This window comes from Euphorbia lathyris, chromosome 3, assembly GCF_963576675.1.
Source record: "Euphorbia lathyris chromosome 3, ddEupLath1.1, whole genome shotgun sequence".
Taxonomy (NCBI): Eukaryota; Viridiplantae; Streptophyta; class Magnoliopsida; order Malpighiales; family Euphorbiaceae; genus Euphorbia; species Euphorbia lathyris.
In genome coordinates, this window is record NC_088912.1 from 88,930,271 (window position 1) to 88,949,445 (window position 19,175).

The following is a 19,175-nucleotide window of genomic DNA, read 5'->3' on the forward strand; positions in this document are numbered from 1 at the left end:
CTGGTTTGTTGAATATTCAACAAATCAAAGTGACCCTTTATTGAATGTTCAACGTGGTGAATAAATAATTTAAACAAATTTAAAATGTTATAAGTTAGTTAAAACACATTCAAGGAATACAATACATATCTGGTTTGATTCGGCTTATGCCCATTTCATATACTCTTAAACTCCCTGATCTCTTTACCAAAGCTCAACATTCTTCACAATTACTATTTCTAATTTCCAAACTTGATCTTCTCAATCCTTTTCTGGCAAAATTTGAGAGGGAATAAGATAATATCCTATGCTCAAGAAGAAATCAACTGCAACCAAGTGAAAATGGGTGAAAACATTTGAAAATACACAACCGTAGCAAACTATTTGAAATACGGACTTAAAGTCCTAATTGGTAACATTTTCAAAACTTTTGCGCCACTTGTAGGATCTCTCCTAGAAGCATTCGCTCATGTACGCTTTTTTTTATCACCTTTCTTGGTGGGTCAATCATAGTAAGGAATGAATCACACATTTCGATGCAATAAAATCATTTTCTAATTATTCATATTTTTTGTTATTTTGTTTTCACATGGTTATAACACATGTACTATCTTCTTTTAGTTGGAAAATATAAACACGAGGTCTCTAACTAAATACTTAAAACTTTGTGTTTACACCATTTATAAACATAAATTTATGGTTTAAAAATTCGAAAATAAATGTTTGTGATATATTTTATTTATAAAACAAAATATTTTATTTACAAAACAAAATATTATAAATTACATTTAACAAAGTTCAGACTACAAATAGTAACATTTTTACCTTCAAAGAAATTTATTCTTACATGTTGACAATACATCCCAAAAACAATGCTCCTAAATCGAAATCGTAAATTATATATATGTTTATGAACTAAATTGATATTTAAATTCATTTAACACTGCTGCAATTCGATTTTGATGTGTGTGTTTTGTCAATATACAAATGTAATTTAGAAAAAAAAAGCTCTATCATTAACATAACTTAACAATATAATTTTTAAATATTTTATTTTGTAAAAAAAAGTATAGCACCTATTTACAAACTTTTAAACTACAACCCTTTGTTTACAAGCAAGTCAAACCAAAAGCTTTTTTTTTAATTTAATTTTTTTTTTCTTATATATAAAGGAACAGAATGAAACAAGAAATATGTTGTCCGGAAAATTGGCATTAATTATCCTGTTGGGTTATTAGCATTAACTAAGCTGCACAAAGAGACTTATCCTTGGTGCAAATATTGTTGAGATCAGAAGGATGAAAATGAAGAAGTTGGTCTAAGTTATATGGATATACAACTTCAGGCCCTCCGCTCCATAGTAGTTCAGTTAATTGCCTGTAAAGCTCGTTGGTGTTATGTCCATCGTCGAAGAACACATAATCAGATGTATTGCTGCAAACTTTTCCAACAAACTCTGAATTTTTCCCTGTTGAATCTGTGCAATTATAATCACTTGGTGCTTCCTCCCACTCTGCGTTCTTATCATAACACTCTGCATTCCCTACCTTAAAACCTTCCATACATACATATACTTAAATTAATCCCACAAAATAAAAAATGAATTAAACATCAATTTATAACAAAAAAAATATCATATATACAGGGGCTGAGACACGGTGGCTGGAGCCTCCGGTCTCCATAGCGCCACCCGTGAGGAACATTGGTTCAGCACTGAGCAGTCTCCCAAGATATTTAAATTAGTACATATAACATAGAACGTGATTATATAACATAAAATTAAGTTTGCATAGTTGATTTAGATGGTAGCTAAGGATTCCTCTATAATCATGTGGTTTCAGGTTCAAACCTTCATTTTCTCAACAATCAGCTGGACTCTTCTATATATATAAATATAAATATAAATATAAATATATATATATATATATATATATATATAGGCATTTACTCGATTAGACTAGAGGGGATGAGTGGTGGAATAAGCTGGATCAAAGGGACAACACACCTAGACGAAGCAAATGCCATTTATGTGAAATTAGAGCACATAGGTCGTGTGGATTACTGACATGAACATCAGAGGTTCAGCCGTAATCCTACAAGCTATGTGGACTTCAAAAACAACAGCTATTTTTCGGACATAAAACCTACACCATGTGTGGCTATTCTCACACACCACGTGAACTTTTAAAATGCCAAACAAGACCAATCTTGACCCTCACTCGTTATTAATCCGTATCAATATATCCAATTAATTAGAAGTGCCTAAAATCAAATTTGAGTTTTTCCCTTTACTTTTGGTATAAAATTATACTCACCATAGTCTGTAGGAAGTCGGATTCTATCTTCAAGGAAAGTGTAGAAGTCAAAGATAGAGTAAGCAAAATCTGAGAATTCTGAAGAATTCTGAATTGAGTCAGTCAATTGATACAGAGCATTATTGTGAAGGGTTGCAAGTGTTAATGGTGGTGCTGCACATCCGTCGGTGAGTTTGAATATATGACTTCGAATCATAGGTATGCAACCAAGGGGTCCAACACTTTGAAACATAAACTTCCTTGCTCCCATCTTGTACATTTTCTGTCAAATAATTGTTCAATCCATAATCATAATAAACTTATTGGTAATAATTCAAGATTAATTCTTTTGATATCTCTTATTAATGTGGAGATTGACGCAGTGGCGGAGCCAGAAATTTAGATTTGGGGGGCTAATTTTAGCCGTGAAGTTAAGGGTAAATTTTCAAAATCCAGCCCGTTAGGGCTGGGTAAAATTTTTTTAGCCTCCAACGCGTTAAAACTGTAAAAATGTTATTATTTTTTAGAAACTAGCATTTAACTAATAGAAAATTAAATATGTTTACTCTTTTCATGTTGGACATTTTTAATATTTTAACGAACATACCGTCAACGCGTTAAAACTGTACAAATGTTATAATTTCTAAAAATGTTATAATTTTTTAGAAAGTAGTTTTGAATTAATAGAAAATTAAATATGTTTACTCTTTTCACGTTGGACACTTTTAATGATAAAAACATAATAAAAATGAATTCAAACACACATCATTAACCATCTCATCCACCTTTACACATTGAAATATTACTAAGTAGAATTGATCTATACTAATTTTAGAGGGGGGCTACCAGGACTAAACGACAAATACTCAAGGGCGGAGCCGGTGGCCGGGGGGGCTCCGGCCCCCCGAGCCCTGGGCTGGCTCCGCCCCTGGATTGACGAATTCATGATTCACTTACATGAGCGTTTGGAGTGCTTTTTGATGCATTTATATTATTTGGATGCTTTTTCAGAAAAAATTAACGCTTTTTTCAACTACCAATGGGGTGTTCAAGTCCCCCATGATCTCACTTGGATCTATTCCTGCTAGGGGAAGAATGAGGGGAGCCTTTGGGATCCATAACCCCGGAGATTCAAAGCTGTCTAAAAAGGGGCTGCTTCAGCAGCACCTCCAACCAGGGGAGGAGCCAGCTCGGGAGCTCTCGGACAACTGGCTCCACCTTTGAGTAGCGGTTAGTTTGTCATTTTTAACCCCTCAAATATTAGTTTATATTTAGTGTATTTAGTTTTATTTCAATATTTTAGAGTGGCTGAGTTGGTTTAAGATGCCTATTTTTTAGTAAATGGTTATCAATTTTTTAGTGGCTACACCAAAACCATAAAGCTTTAGAATATTGGAGGCTATTTATTTATTTATTTATTATTATTATTATTATTTTTTTTTTTTTTGCTGCAGTAGGGCTAAAATTAATCCTCCAAACCATAATTGTTTCAACCTCAACACCCCCCCTACTAGTTTCTAGAGGTGGAAGGATATAGGGGTTGCGGGTCCACCGACCCTTTGCATTTTAGAGCGACACAAAAAGGAATATTTGAAAACATTTGAATTACGACAAAATTATCCATCCTAATAATATGGTTTTCTGTCGTAATTCCAATCTATTCGGATTTAGAACATATTTGCCAACGGAAATGGTATTGGGGACAAAATTCCGTCCCTCATGATTAGTTAGAAAAATGGATTGTTAAACATCGTCTCCTTTTGAACTTGCTATTCTCATCATTTTGATAAAAAAAACTGAAAATTCTCTCTTCAAAATTATAAACCCGAACAACAATAATTGAAATTATGAAAATAATTGATACATGATAACCCGAGAACCCCAGAAATGGATGATTCCGAGTCGAAAACATTAAAATTTTTTTTTTTTCTAAGAAATCATAAAAATAATGCATATTTTGTGTACGATTTTGTATTTTTCGTCACAATTTTTTTATGCCTAGGCGGATGGATGAATCTCCCGCCGAGGCCAAATACGAGTATAAAAAAAATATTCTAAATCATCCATTTCTGGAGTTCTCGGGTCCATTATTTTCAAAATTTCGGTTTTACTCGGGAGAGAGAAAAAATTTTGCGTTTTTTTATCAAAATAAAATGGGAGGGCCAAAATTGACAAACAGGGGTGGTGATAAATAAAATGGGGGCGGTAAATAGCAATATTCTAGAAAAATATAGGGTGAATTACAAATAACTATCCTGTGGTTTGGCCGATTTGCGATGTGGTACCTGTGATATTTTTTTTTGCAAACACAACCCTATGGTTGCAAAATTTTACATGTTTTTTTTACTTTGCCAAATTTGGCCGATAACGACTTCGAAATGAAAATTTTCAAGAATTAAACTTGTTTGGTATCATATTTACTATGGAACCATATTCTTAATTTTTCAAAATCATCATTTTTGGAGTTTTCTCTCTCTAAACATTATCTTTCTCTCTCATGAAAAACAACACCTAAATGATCTTAAACCTAAAAAGTTGAAGAATTAAAGTTGCTTAAAATATCATTTAGCTCTTGAAATTTTTTATTTCAAAGTCGTTATCGGCCAAATTTGGCAAAGTAAAAAAACATGTAAAATTTTGCAACCATATGGTTGTGTTTGCAAAACAAAATACCACAGGTACCACATCGCAAATCGTTCAAACCACAGGGTAGTTATTTGTAATTAACCCAAAAATATATAAGTTAATATATTTTTTCCCATTGATCCCCGAGTATTTGATTCTAGTGTAACTGCTGCTCGACTCCTTAGATTGTTGTGTAATGTACTTAATTGATTAATGAATCATACCTTGATCACTTTTGACAATTCTGAAATTACTTGTTTAACATAAGCTTGAAATTCTCTGAAGCTGGCACCAGGGTTGTCTGTGGAATAGGAAAAATAATCATTTCCGCCTGTGCATATAAGATAAACAGCCTGCATTAACCTCTTTCTGGCTTCGTCTTCACCCAGTTCGTCTACCCACTTCTGAGCAACATTTGTGAAGTTTCCAAATTGCGCATCAAGGTTCATCTGCAATAAAAATTAAGTATAAAATGAACCACAATTAGTTAGAAATATATATATATATATATATAAAAATAAAGGATGAGCATAAGGAATTTCATCAGTAGCTCGTCCTGCTTCATTAAGTTCTTAAGTTCGAGTTCTTCTTGAGAATTTTTCCCTGGCTCGAATTCGAATCCAATGGTTAAAAAGAAAATGAAATTGATTAGTAATGGATATGGCTTACAGAGTGTGGATGGATATCGAGAATACCAGAACCAGCGGAAGCAAAATTGGCACCATATGAGAAATTTGCATTTTCATCTAAACTTGGTGGGATTAAAGGTATGCCCAACTTGCTAGCTGCAATAACAAAATGTCACACTTTTTTAAAGACTAGACTAGAGCCTCTTTTTATACATAGGCTTAAATATACCCAAACTTTTAAATTGCACCTAAAGGCGCTTAAGAGCATCTTAGTACACTTAAGAGCACGCATGTGGTATATTTGCTAAAGTCCACTAAACATAATTTAAAAGCTTATAAAACCCAAACCTATATATACCCATTGAAACTTTGGTAAGTTTCTCATTTGGAATAGGAAAAAAGCTCTTAAGAACAAAATGTCAATTTACAAATATACCCACACCAAAGGCTTAGTCTCAAAGCCATTTCTCAGGGAGGGTCCATTGGCCTCTGACCTAGGAGAGAGACTACAATTAGCGACAAAATATATTGTTACCAATTATATAATTCTCTTTTATAATTAGGATTTTGCATCAGTGACAAAAATCTGTCTGATGCCAAACAAATGTAATTTTTAACATATTTTTTCCATTTATCTCCTGAATATTTATTTTTTTAACAAATTACCTTTTTCAATATTTTTATTATATGAAACTGTATTAATTAGCTATTACAGAATATGTAGAAAGAGTTGTAGATTAGTTATACGTACCAACAAAATCAGGAACTATACGACCATCAGAAAATCTTCCAGTAGCCTGGTTGAAAAAAGTCATGCCATAAGGACATTTGGAAGAAGGCATATTTGCATCCATTATTATGTTGTTTCCAGCGTCATAGAGCGAGTCCCCGAAAACAAACATGTATGATTCTGAAGCATCGCAGCTAAGTGGTTTGATCATAAGGCTAATTACACTTAAAGCACAAAGTAAATAAGCTATACTTTTCACCATTGAATTTTGAAGGTTTCAATTGAAAATTATTCACGATTCAACGACTTGGAAAAACCTATTTATTCGTCATTATAAACAATAACAATAATGTACAAATGGAACTCGAATTATTAGTGATAGAGTTCCTGGTCCTAGTGCGTTACATTATTTTATTGATTGAATTTCACTTTCCATACATCATAAAAGCATTTAGTTTTTCTGATAGAGCAACTGCAAGTACATAAATCAAAGTATTTTATCATTTCATTTCCAAAAGGAAGAAAAAAAATGTAATAGCTATTATTTAATATAAAATAAAGGCTTAATGCATATTTACACCTTTAAATTTGGTGTGTGATATGTTTTTAAAACCAACTATAGGTGTGTAATATGTTGTGAATGCTAACTATAAGTGTGTGATAGGTTATTTAAAAAGTTCAGGATGCTAATAGGCAATACTTGTCAAATTTAAGGGTGTAAATATATGTATTAAGCCTAAAATAAAAAATGGATTTGATCACAATTATTTATTTTCGAGTCCCTACATTGCATAAATGGAGGGTAGAAAGTGTAAACAAAGAAATAATTTACTCCAAAACATTTCAAGGGGACAAATTATATATTGGTGTCTTCTATACTTGCTTTGTTTTTTCTACTATTGGATAAGCTTACTTTGTCAAAGTTCATTACCCTTTCTACTATTGGATGAACTTACTTTGTCAAAGTTCATTACCTCCAAGAGTTAGGCTATGCTTACTTTGTTTTAACAAAGTAAGACTTACTTTATCGAAAACAAAGTAAGCATAGTCTAACCCTTATTTTTACTTTACTCTGTGATAAAATAGAGTACAATTATTGCTTCTTTTTACTTTTACAAATTTATTAAGATAAAAAAAAACAAATTTATTAAACCATTGTATATGTGTATAATTAGAATTGGAGAGAATCACCGGTGCCTGATTTGTGATGGCAATCTCTAACAAACAAAAAAGAATAAAGAGGGTGGAAAAATCTGAAAAACTTACTGCCCCTACTAGGTCGTCCAACCAGATAACTGCAAATTGACAACCTTCAGGGATAGCATGTCTTCTTTATTGGCCCACATGTTCGTGGCGATTGTACGTCGCTATTCCTACTAGCAGGGACGTGGTCATTGGTCCACGTGGCCAATCCTTGGCCGTTTGGTCCAAGAGGCTATGATACCATATCATGAAACCAATTGAACTAAACGTTCAAGCTGAAAATTAAGGCCTAATCATTCTCTGTCTCTTTCCCATAGAAAATCTACCATAAAAATACCATTTCCTCCTGTAGTCTATTATCTTGAAAGCCTTATGTAGATTCTATAACCCTAAAGAAGCTTGATACGCTCCCTTCATATTTAAGGGTTTCCTAGAAAGGATTTTGCCAACAAGGGCAAAGCATTTAGTTTCGTATCACCGGTCATAGAGTTTATGTCAATATCCATGTCATCTCTAGAAAGACTACGCGCCCGTTTGTTTTGGCTGTTTCTATTTGTTGTTTGTTGTTATTGTTATTAGCTATTAGCAATTGTTAGTAGGGAGTAGATATTAGTTGTTGTTTTTTGCAACAAGAATTTTACCAAACATTTTCCATCTCGTGTCTATTATTGAAAGTAAAAAAGCAGTTCCGTAAAGTGGAAACAAATGGGTACTACATTTTACTGTCCATGATGGTGAAAATCCATTCACAGTTACAAAAACCCTAACTGCAGCGGTTAGAAAAATCTATCAGAGTAATTAGAATTAAGATACTCTCTCCATTCCATTATATAAGTCATTCTAGGGTATTTCACACAAATTAAGAAATATATTGGTTAACTAAAAAAAATTCTCTCTCATGTCACTATTGGGCAATAAGCATTGGAATATTAAAAAACACATGTACCAATACAAAAAATAATTCTCTCTCATGCCACTATTAGGTAATAAGCATTGAAATCCTAGGATGACTTATATTTAGGGAAAAAACTAATTTGCTAGAATGATCTATATAATGGAATTGAGGGAGTACAGTAATTTGAATGTTTAAATATCAGAATCTGAGTACTATATATAGTAATTAATTAAGCAAATTGAAACAATTGTTTCATGTTGTAAGGTCCAGTCATATTAGGTGTTCCATTCCACAACAATTCAGCTAGTTGTTCATTTGTCCTCTGAGTATGGTGTCCTCCATCAAATAGCACATACTCATTAGGATCACTGCACAGCCTGTAGTTTTTATCTCCGCCGCACCCTCCGGCTCCGTTGTATAACCCACTTCCGCAACATGCACTCAGTCCAACTTTAAACCCTTCATATAAACAAAAGTTATGGGAATTAGAAGATGTTGTAATTAATTAACATATTAATAATCATATGATTAATTAAATAATTACCATATCTAGTTGGATTGTGTATTCTAGCAGAAAGGGCGTGAAAATAATCAAAGATTGAATATTTGAATCCGGGTAATTGGGTCTGCAACTCTTTCATGGCTTCGGCTAAAGCTTTGTTGTGTTGTGCAGCATATGTTTGGAAGCTCGGAACGCAGGTTCCGTTCACCAATTCTGGGTGCTCTGATCTTGTTCCGGGATAGCAACCTAATGGTCCAACATTTTGAATTGCTATTTTTCTCAATCCGATGTCGTATAGATCCTTGATTCCACTTGTTAGTTTGGCAATGACCGTATTGACATGCTGGATTCTTTGAGCTCCGGTGGCATTTGGGTATTTTGAGTTATAGCTGAAGTAATCAGTCCCTCCAAGGCTAAATAAGAATACTGATTTCATCACTCTCTTCTTAGCTTCTGCCTGCCCTACTTCTTCCACCATTGAACTTACCACCTTTTTGAAATTAATCATTTGTGTTCTGAAATCAATCTGAGAAAATAATAATCCCTTTTAGAAACATAACATTAAGACTAAACTCTACTCATATGAATCCATCCACATGACGTCATCAGTTAAGCCCGAGTTGTCACTCTAGAGCCATAATCCATGTGACATCATCATAAAAAAGGATCAGTCACCTCCAAAAACTCAGTCAAACAACAGTGATCTGGGAGATCAATACTGGCCTGACTTAGATCAACCCGTTGTAGCACAATTACATCCGATCCCCTCAATCATGGATCTAGCGGATTTGAATATATACATGCTCACCTATCAACAAGTGACTCGTATACCAATAGCCTCCAACGTCTATAACTACCTTAATTTGTTCAAATAACACTATAAACAGGAGGACACCCTCTAAAGTACACATTTATTCATTCACTAATCTTATACTTTTTAACTTTGATTTGTTGGAGATTTTGGTAAAATGGCTCTTTAGTTTTTGCTTGTCTTTTGTGATTTTAAGTATCCCACATGAGAAACTTTTGAGTTGGTTGAAGGGTTTATATTGGGTTGGGCCAAAAGAGTTATTAAATTGTGTTTAGTGGGTTTTACAAAATAAACCACACGTGCTCGCTCGTTCGTTCACGCGACGCCCGCCCGTCCCGACTGGACTAGGTCCCTGATTTTACTCGACCATTACGTTTTTCTCTCCAAAAACGTTGTCCACTACAACGTTCGCTTTATACCAAAATAAAACACGAACTCTGTGCAGTTCAGAACACAGAAACTTTGCGATTACAATTTTTATCTCCATTACGATTTTCTTCTCTGGGCAATTAAATATTTTGCTGTTCCAAAGCTTCGCCCTAGAGTGCACTAGTACGACGGTCGCTGTGTAAACCTTGGTTGAGGATCCAACTTCTAGATTGCACCAGAGTCTGCCGTAATCGTTTTCAACGCAGTGGTTCTGTCCACGACACAGCTTTTACATTCCGATAAGTTATTTCTATTCCTTCTTTTGTACTTACATGATTTACTGTTGTGCTCATTCTTATACCGTCCCTGAAAACTTACTTACGCATCAAAGTGGATTAGCCACACTCCGATCCCTCCTTTGACCCTTTCTCCGGCTTAATCAGGAACCTATAGGATTCAACCACATTAGCTAAATTTTAAAAAGCTTAATACATTTCCAGCATCCTTTCTAGTTTCCTATATTTGTCCGGACAAATTAACTGTTTAAATATTTTTTAAAAACGTGTTAATTACGCTTTGAACATGCTTAGCATGATATGTTTATCATTAGAAAGTGACCTATTCTCAGAGTGGAAAATTTTACAGTACTCCTGGAGTAATACTCCCGACCAATCAATGAAGGACACGTGTATTTATATTTCTCTTTCCACCAATCATACCCATGTAGTGAGATTCAAAAACGATTTTGATTGGCCAGGAGTATTACTCTCGGAGTACCGTAAAATTTCTCCTATAGAGTATACGCGCTTCCGGCTGTTAATCTCTGCTTGCTCCCACACATAGATTTTCGGAGCCGAAGCAAAGTACTTAATCAAAGTACAGGGTCAATTAACTTCTTGTGAGATGTATTTGGATTTAAAAAACCTTAAAACATACCGGTCCATCGTTTTGATCAAGAACCCCTGCTCCAGCCGAAGCAAAATTAGCTCCATCCGAGAATTTCACACCAGGTTTCATGAATGGTTCAAGGATGCTCAAATTTGCATATAGTGCTGCAATCTATTGAGTTAGTAAACTGATTTTGGTCTGCAAATTAAAACATAAATATTAATTTGGGGGAAATTTTCTTACCAATGAAATCAGGAACAATAAGGCCGTCGGAAAATCTGCCGGTGGAATGGTTGTTGAGGCTCATTCCATAAGGAAACGATGTAGTTGGGAAATGAAAAGCCCTGGTGTACTGGTTGTTGCCTGGATCGAAAAGGGAGTCCCCTAATACGAATAAAAGCTTCTGCTCTTTTTGCTCGATATAGCAGCCGGTTGGGTTAAATACTGCTGCACATAAAATGGCCATCAGAAAGTTGTTGCAATGGGTTGAACATAAACTAGTCGCCATTAAGCTTTGAATTATCATGTTTTTTTCTTTTTCGGATTATGCTTCTGTTTATAATTCGCATTGTATTCTATGTTATTTATAGCAGGAAATATAAGCTATTGCTCGGTGGATTTGTCAAAGAACAATTGATTTAATAGTTTAACTTAATAGATAGGTAAAGTTTAATAACAGTTGTTATAGTTTGAGTGGTTAGGTCTAAATTGTTTAAGTCAGATCTCGGCTTTGAGTCATAATGTATATAAAAGACTGTAATTGGAGGAGAATCCAACTTTACAATGTGTGGACAAATCAAGCTAAATATATTCTTTTTAAGAGAATGATTGAAATATTTTAAGTACTATTATTAAAGTTAAAATCCAAATTGAAAGAATTCAAATATAATCATACAAGACACTAATAATATAAATTAATGATCGATCAAATTTTTTAAGTACGCTAGTATCATTAAAAAAAGGGACTAATTACAAATATAGATCAACTGAAAGGCTCTGTTGATATATTTGACCCACTATGTTTCCATCTTACCAAATTAGATTTTTTTATCCATTTTAGACAAAAATACCCCAACCTCCTCCTTTTCATTTCTTTCAAGTTCTTACAACAAAATTCAATAATTCAACCCAAAATTTAAGCATATTCATTCATTATTCAAGTTAATATAAATATTATTTTTTCATTTTACATACACATTATTCAAGTACGCAGTTGGTTAGTTGAATATTTTCTCGTTGAACCCGTCATTTCCGATTTCCTCCATTTTTGTCACATTTGCGACAAAACTGCTCCTATCGCAAATGCGACACTATAGATGCGACAAATGTTGTCGCATTTGTGACGAAATTTTCGCATTTCGTTAGAAATGTGACAAAAATGGAGAAAATTGAGGAAATTGAAATGATATCGTTACAGATGAAGAAAGAGATAAGACCAATGAGAAAAGCTGGCGTATAAGCTAAAAACATACCGTTTCTACTGGAAAACTTCATCTGTTTTGTGTTTTCTTTCCAAAATTTAGAATAGTTCAATAATCTCAAAATCGCTAACAAAATCGAATTCATCATACATATTTCTGAGATCACCAAATTCAAAAAACATTCATACAAATATTTTAGCTCTAGTTTTCGTTTTTCTGTGACTCTCTTTGACTTTTTTCTATTTTGGTTTGGGATGGTGAAGAAGACGTTAAGAGTCTAAGGAAGAAAGTGAATTGAAAATAAGAGTATTCTTGTCCAAAGTGGATGACACATTCACGTTTGAGATCAAACTAGTCCAATCTGACACATGTCAATATGAGAAAGTGACACATGCCAAACAGATACCAATAATATGACACATGTCTTTTTAAACTAATTTTATCTTAAACCTCAAGTTAAATGGTCAAGTTGATATCAAAACTTGATTTTAGACTAAATTGATGATACTAGTCAACTTAAAAAGCTAAATTGATATAGTTTATAACCCTTTATTCTAGAACCATAACCGATAAATATACACTTCCTAACTTTAGGTTCTGATCTGTTGCCATCGTCGACATATATATATGTTGGACAACCAACGACTTTCAAATTAGAATAATCACAAAGTTTTCGAGAACATACCTCTTCGAGATTGTTTATGTCAAGGGATGCATATAAAGATTGGTTCATGAGATAACAAGTTGTACCAACAACCTTACTCCAAAACTTCTTCTCCAAACAAACATTAGACAACATATGATTGTCCTGTTCACGTGTTGAGCAACGTTGTTCTACTATGGTCAGTAAGTGCATGTGTGTGTCTGACTATTCTTCCATTCTCATATAATTGGTTAAATTCACCAAAAACAAATTTTAGACAATTGTTTGTTTTGACACATTTAATTTGCCTCCTTGTTTGTTTCTCAATCATGGATGCTTTTCACGGTTTGAAGTTTTAAACACTTCATTTTTATTTACAAGAAAAAAAACTAATATTTTTCTAGAATAATCATCAATAAAGGTTAACATATACTTCACACTGCCAATGGATGGATTCCCGATTGAACCCACAGATCAAAATGAATGTATTCCTAAGACCTATTTGAACTATGAATTCTAATGACAAAATGAACTTCTTGTGCTTTCTAAAAACACAATGCTCACAAAACTCCAAGTAAACATTATTTTGACTTCCCAACAAACCTCGATATAGCTCCACCATGTCTTTCTTGCTCATATACCCAAGTTCAAAAGCCACAATTTTAAAAGCATCATGATCACATAAACTAGAACCTATAAAAGTCTTAACATCGAGCAAATATAATGAACCCACCTTGGTTTCTATTATTGAAAAGCATAGTTGTTAAATCGAGATACGACTCGTGACTCGAAATCTCATTTTGTGAATCGAGCTCGTGAATCGTAAGATACGGATCAATATTTTAAAATATTATAAAAAAAATAAAATATTAACCATATTTAACTTTAAATATGAGTCTAAAAATGAAATATTAATATCCAATTGAAGAGTCCTAATTATTTGAAGAGTCATCTTTCAATTGAAGAGTCCTAATTATTTGAAGAGTCTTCACTTATTCATTTTATTTGATTTTTTTTATGTTTAACAGTTAAAACATAAACCTGTACGTTTTTTTCATTTGTAACAATAACAAATGAATTCATAGATAGACCTTTACGTCTTTTTCGATTAAATGGATTACAATTTACAAAACAATAATTAATACCATTTACTATTTCCTGCACAACATTAAATATTTAGACTTTCCAGCACCTGTCTTTACGTTTTCTATTTAATTTTTTTTAAGCCAATGCCATGACTCGATCGACTCGGGTGACTCAGCCGATACGATCGAGTCACCGATAATTCGGCCGAGTCATGGCTGATTCAGGTGGATTTCGAGTCAGACCATCGAGTCGACTCGAAATCCACCTGACTCGTATCGACTCGTACGAGTCGACTCGCGACTCGTACGAGTCTAATAACTATGTTGAAAAGTGCCTTAGAAGACACTTTCAATACTTGTACACAAATAATAAATTTACACCCATTGTTATCAAGAGTGCTTAAAGAGATTAGATTTTTTTAGTGTGCACAATTCCACCATAATAGAACTAAGGGGGTTAGCTAGCCATCACTTCAAGAAGAAAGAGAGTATTACCTACATAAATTTCGTATCGGTGTAATTATGCGTTTACCAACATACCATGATCTCCAAAAGCGGAGGGAGATACATCATGAGGATCCGTTGACCTCCCGACTTAAGGGAAAATATAAAAGAATTATAATCACCGACAAAAGTTATTGTCGCCAAATGTGTAAGTTTCTTTTGTAATTAGAATTTTGCATTGGTGACGAAAATATGTCTGATGCCAAAAAAAAATTATTTTTACATTTTTACATTGAACCCCTAAATATTTTACATATGTGAGCATCGACAATTGTGTTTGTCAAGTTGGCTGAGTTAGTTATGTATTAAACCTTTTATATATGATTCGGCATATTAAAAAAGAGTATTTAGCAAATTACATTTTTCAATATTTTTATTACATTAGTGTTGCAATATCGAGGTAGTGATATTGAAATGACATACTCCATTAAATGACATTAGAACCATGTATTGAATTATGTATTGAATTTAGTAATATATCGAAAGTTGATTTTTTTATATATTATAGGTTCTTTTTGAATTGATTTGCACATTTAAATTTGATTAATTAATAAATAATTATTGTAGGTAGGAAATTGGAATATAAAAAGTAATATATATACTAAATAATGCATAAATTATGTAGGGGCGTTTATGTAGCGGCGGTTTTAACCGCCCCTAGAGTTAAAAGAGAGATTCTAAAAATTAGATATAGGGGCGGTTTAAACCGCCTCAACAAATTCGTCGCTAATTTTTACTCTACCCTATCGATGATGATTTTCGTCGCTAATTCGTAGCTCCGGTCCCTTTTGACGACAGATTTGGGACTGTCACGACCCAATCCAAGCCATGACCGGCGCATAAATTAAATTAACTTTAATCTATGCTAGCCTTAATTCTGAACTAATAGAAATTCTAAAATTTACAAACAGAATATCAAACTCATCTCAATTACATGAATAAACTTTAAAAGAATCAAATGTACAAGTCTAAACCTCAATAATCAAGATTCTCTAACGGATAAAATAAAGCTAAATCCTTAAGCAGTCTCCTTCAACAGCAATCCAAGGGTTAACTCACGAACATGGACCTTAATTTGAAAAGAAATATTCAATGTGGTATGAGATTTTCGTCTATACGAGCGAAAACCTCAGTGAACAGTAGCTATAGCACACAACAGAAAAGGAACAGGCAGGCAGGCTGATACTTTTAAATTATGACAAATATAGTTCAAAATGTAATATTTCAAAATCAGTTAAGCCAAAGGGTCAAAATAATATAATCAATTCAAATACTGGGAATCAATTGTCAAACATAATACCGAAACCTTTCAAAACATCAAAATTAGAATAATCAGAAAATAAGACAAAAGCTTTAAAATACATGGTACAGTGTAACAGAGTAGTGATACTGCACACCACTAGGGCCAGATAAATGGTAAGCGCTACCAATAACAGATACATATAACAGATAATCGCCTTCACCGATCTTATGCATGATTCTAATGCTGACACAACTGACGACAAACTGACAACTGACAACCTGACTCAAAGACAAATGCAATGACCTAATGTTATGAAGATCAGTGAGAGGCCAGATAACATATACAGATATACTGAGCACTTGTACCAGTTTGAAAACATATAGTATAGATATATAAATCAGAAAATCACAACTGATTGCACAAATTATCAGATTTCTAAAATAAAAGTAATAACTGCGATAAATCGCGTATCAGAAAGTACAGATCACATCAAATCAAATTTTAATAACTTCTTTGTGACTGGTAATAAAATCAATCAAATATGAAGGGCCTGTTCCCAGAATATACGCTCTAATACTAAGGATATATTTAGTAAACAAAAGGTTCAAAATCTACGCTTTTATAACAGGAAATATATAATCGAAATGATAAACAGTTTAAAGTCCGATATTTCAACCAAATAGGGTCATGTACTATAATTACCACTCACCTGAGATTTTGAAACAATGCTTCACCTAAGATCGCGAATTCTTGACAGTCCAAGGGAACTTCTGAACCTCCTATTGAACAAGAACGACGGAAACCGAATAAATTAATCTAAACTCGAATAGGAACTAAACTGTCACGGACACTAAATGTTAAGGAAAGGGGATTAATGTACTTTCTAAAAGAAAGATGAGCACCCTATAAGCATAATTTCTAATTGGGAAGCAAGGAAATCAGAGTTTAAAGCGTATAACTAAAACGATTGATAGATATTAGATGTACTGATTATACAAAAAAAAAAAAAAACTCTACGCGGAAGAAAAAAAAAGGAAGAAAAGTCTAGCTTAGCTTTTTCAATATATGTTTCATACCCAAAAATTTAATAGCCTAAAAATATACTATAATATAATAAATCTTGTGAACCCGTGATAATAAAAACAATGGAACAAAATTGGTTTAAATCCTAATTACTAATCTCTGTTTTCAATGTGCAGGAATTATTTGGTGGAGAAAGGATTGCTAGCCACTTGGACATCATAGCACTAATAGAAAACGAATAAATCATTGATTTGGAGGTGATGAACTTACTCGGATAAATGGATGAACAGATAAAATGCAAAATCGATTCCGACTGCGACCTCGACGGCAAAGAAAAAGGAAAAGGTTTGACGGCAGTCCTTCAAAAGGTATTTTGGAGAAAACTGTTTTCTTTTAAGAGGCTAGGTCTTTAGAAACATAAGATAATGACTTAAATTAGGGATTTAAAATATAGCTCTAATATAATTAAAATAACTATAACCACCTAATTAACTAATAGGTACTATAAAATTAATATATATATATATATATATATATATATATATATATATATATATATATATATATATATATATATATATATATATATATATATATGTATATATATATATATACATATTTGACAAAACCAAAAGTACCATAAATCAAATACACATATATTATTTAGGTTAGGGTCATTACATTCTCCCCCCTAAAGAAAATTCGGTCCCCGAATTCAAATTATAAGGACACTAACCTGAAATATCGAATAAATGAGGGTATCTAATTCGCATCTCGGATTCAGTCTCCCAAGTGGCTTCACTGCTAGAGTGGTTTTTCCAAAGAACTTTAACTAAAGGAATCTCTTTTGAACGCAACTTTCGAACTTGATTGTCTAAAATCTTTATAGGTTGCTCCTCATAAGACAGATCATCTCTAACTTGTATAGCTTGTGGTTACAAAATATGAGAAGAATCTGGGATATATTTCCTAAGCATCGATATATGGAATACCGGATGAACTCTAGAGAAATCAAGTGGAAGAGCTAATCGGTATGCAACCGCACCAATTCTTTCAAGAATCTGAAACAGACCCACATAACGCGGACTCAATTTTCCTTTCTTGCCAAACCGCATGATTCATTTCATCGGAGAAACCTTCAAAAACACATGATCGCCGATCTGAAATTCTACATTCTTGCGCCTCGGATCAACATAACTCTTTTGCCTACTCTGAGCTGTTAAGAGTCTATCACGAATAACACGAACTTTATCTGAAGTCAACTGTATCAATTCAGGTCTAGTGAGTCTCCTTTCTCCAACCTCATCCCAACAAATCGGCGACCGACATTTACGACCATACAAAGCTTCATAAGGTGCCATCTCAATGCTAGCTTGATAGCTGTTGTTATAAGCAAACTCTACCAAAGGCAAATGATGATCCCAATTTTGGCCAAAATCAAAGATACAAGCTCAAAGAATATCCTCTAAAGTCTGAATAGTCCTCTCTGACTGACCGTCGGTTTGAGGATGAAACGATGTGCTAAACTGGAGTCTTGTACCCAGCGCTTCTTGAAATTTCTTCCAGAATCGAGAAGTGAATTGTGCACCACGATATGACACAATAGAGACTGGGACTCCATGAAGTCTAACAATCTCATCAATGTATAACTGAGCAAGCTTAGAAAAATCATAAGTTATCTTTACGTGAAGAAAATGACCAGACTTAGTTAAATGGTCGACTATCACCCAAATGGAATCGTACCCTCCTCTAGTGCGAGGCAATCCTACCACGAAGTCCATAGCAATATTCTCCCACTTCCACTCAAGAATGGGTAATGGTTGGAGCAACCCAGACAGTCTCTGATGTTCTGCCTTGACTTGTTGACAAGTAAGGCATTTAGCAACAAAGTCTGCAACATCTCTCTTTATTCCACTCCACCAGTATAACTCCCTTAAATCTCTATACATCTTAGTGGAACCAGGATGAACTGTATAAGCTGAACAATATGCTTCCTCCAAAATTTCCCTTTTTAAATCATCAACATCAGGAACACACAGTCTAGTTGGGCTGCCCTGACAAACACCATCCCTAACTTTACACAATTAAGGATCTTCTTGTTGGGCTGCCTTGATTCTATCTAACATAATAGGTCTAACACGAAAATGAGCTACTAACGCTTCAGATGTTGCCTCAAATTTTACTCCTTGATCAATCAATTCATGAATGTCACTAATCAAAGGTCTCCTCACTACGGAAAGATGAGCTAAGCTACCCAGAGATTTCCTACTTAAAGCATCTGCTACAACATTTGCTTTGCCTGGATGGTACTGAATTGTGCAATCATAATCC

The 19,175-nt window shown here is 33.7% G+C and overlaps 1 protein-coding gene across 1 annotated transcript; it reads right to left on the reverse strand.

Annotated features, from left to right (window-relative positions):
- Window positions 1-1,161: 1,161 nt before the first annotated feature.
- Window positions 1,162-11,512, reverse strand: LOC136222762 (uncharacterized). Its single transcript, XM_066010492.1, has 9 exons — window positions 11,169-11,512; window positions 10,974-11,089; window positions 8,900-9,383; window positions 8,591-8,814; window positions 6,279-6,528; window positions 5,568-5,683; window positions 5,123-5,347; window positions 2,295-2,556; window positions 1,162-1,534 (listed from the first exon to the last, which is right to left on the reverse strand). Exons 1-9 carry the CDS (start codon window positions 11,449-11,451, stop codon window positions 1,224-1,226), a joined length of 2,271 nt encoding a protein of 756 aa, XP_065866564.1. The 5' UTR covers window positions 11,452-11,512; the 3' UTR covers window positions 1,162-1,223.
- Between the last annotated feature and the right edge of the window lie 7,663 nt (window positions 11,513-19,175).

Bases quoted from the DNA above. Each gene is read 5' to 3' on its own strand.
- LOC136222762 (XM_066010492.1), bottom strand. From the start codon at position 11,451: ATGATAATTCAAAGCTTAATGGCGACTAGTTTATGTTCAACCCATTGC. The intron at 2,557-5,122 runs GTATGATTCATT...ATTATTTGACAG, and splicing joins AATTGTCAAAAGTGATCAAG to AAAATGTACAAGATGGGAGC. The intron at 1,535-2,294 runs GTGAGTATAATT...TATGTATGGAAG, and splicing joins CCGACTTCCTACAGACTATG to GTTTTAAGGTAGGGAATGCA.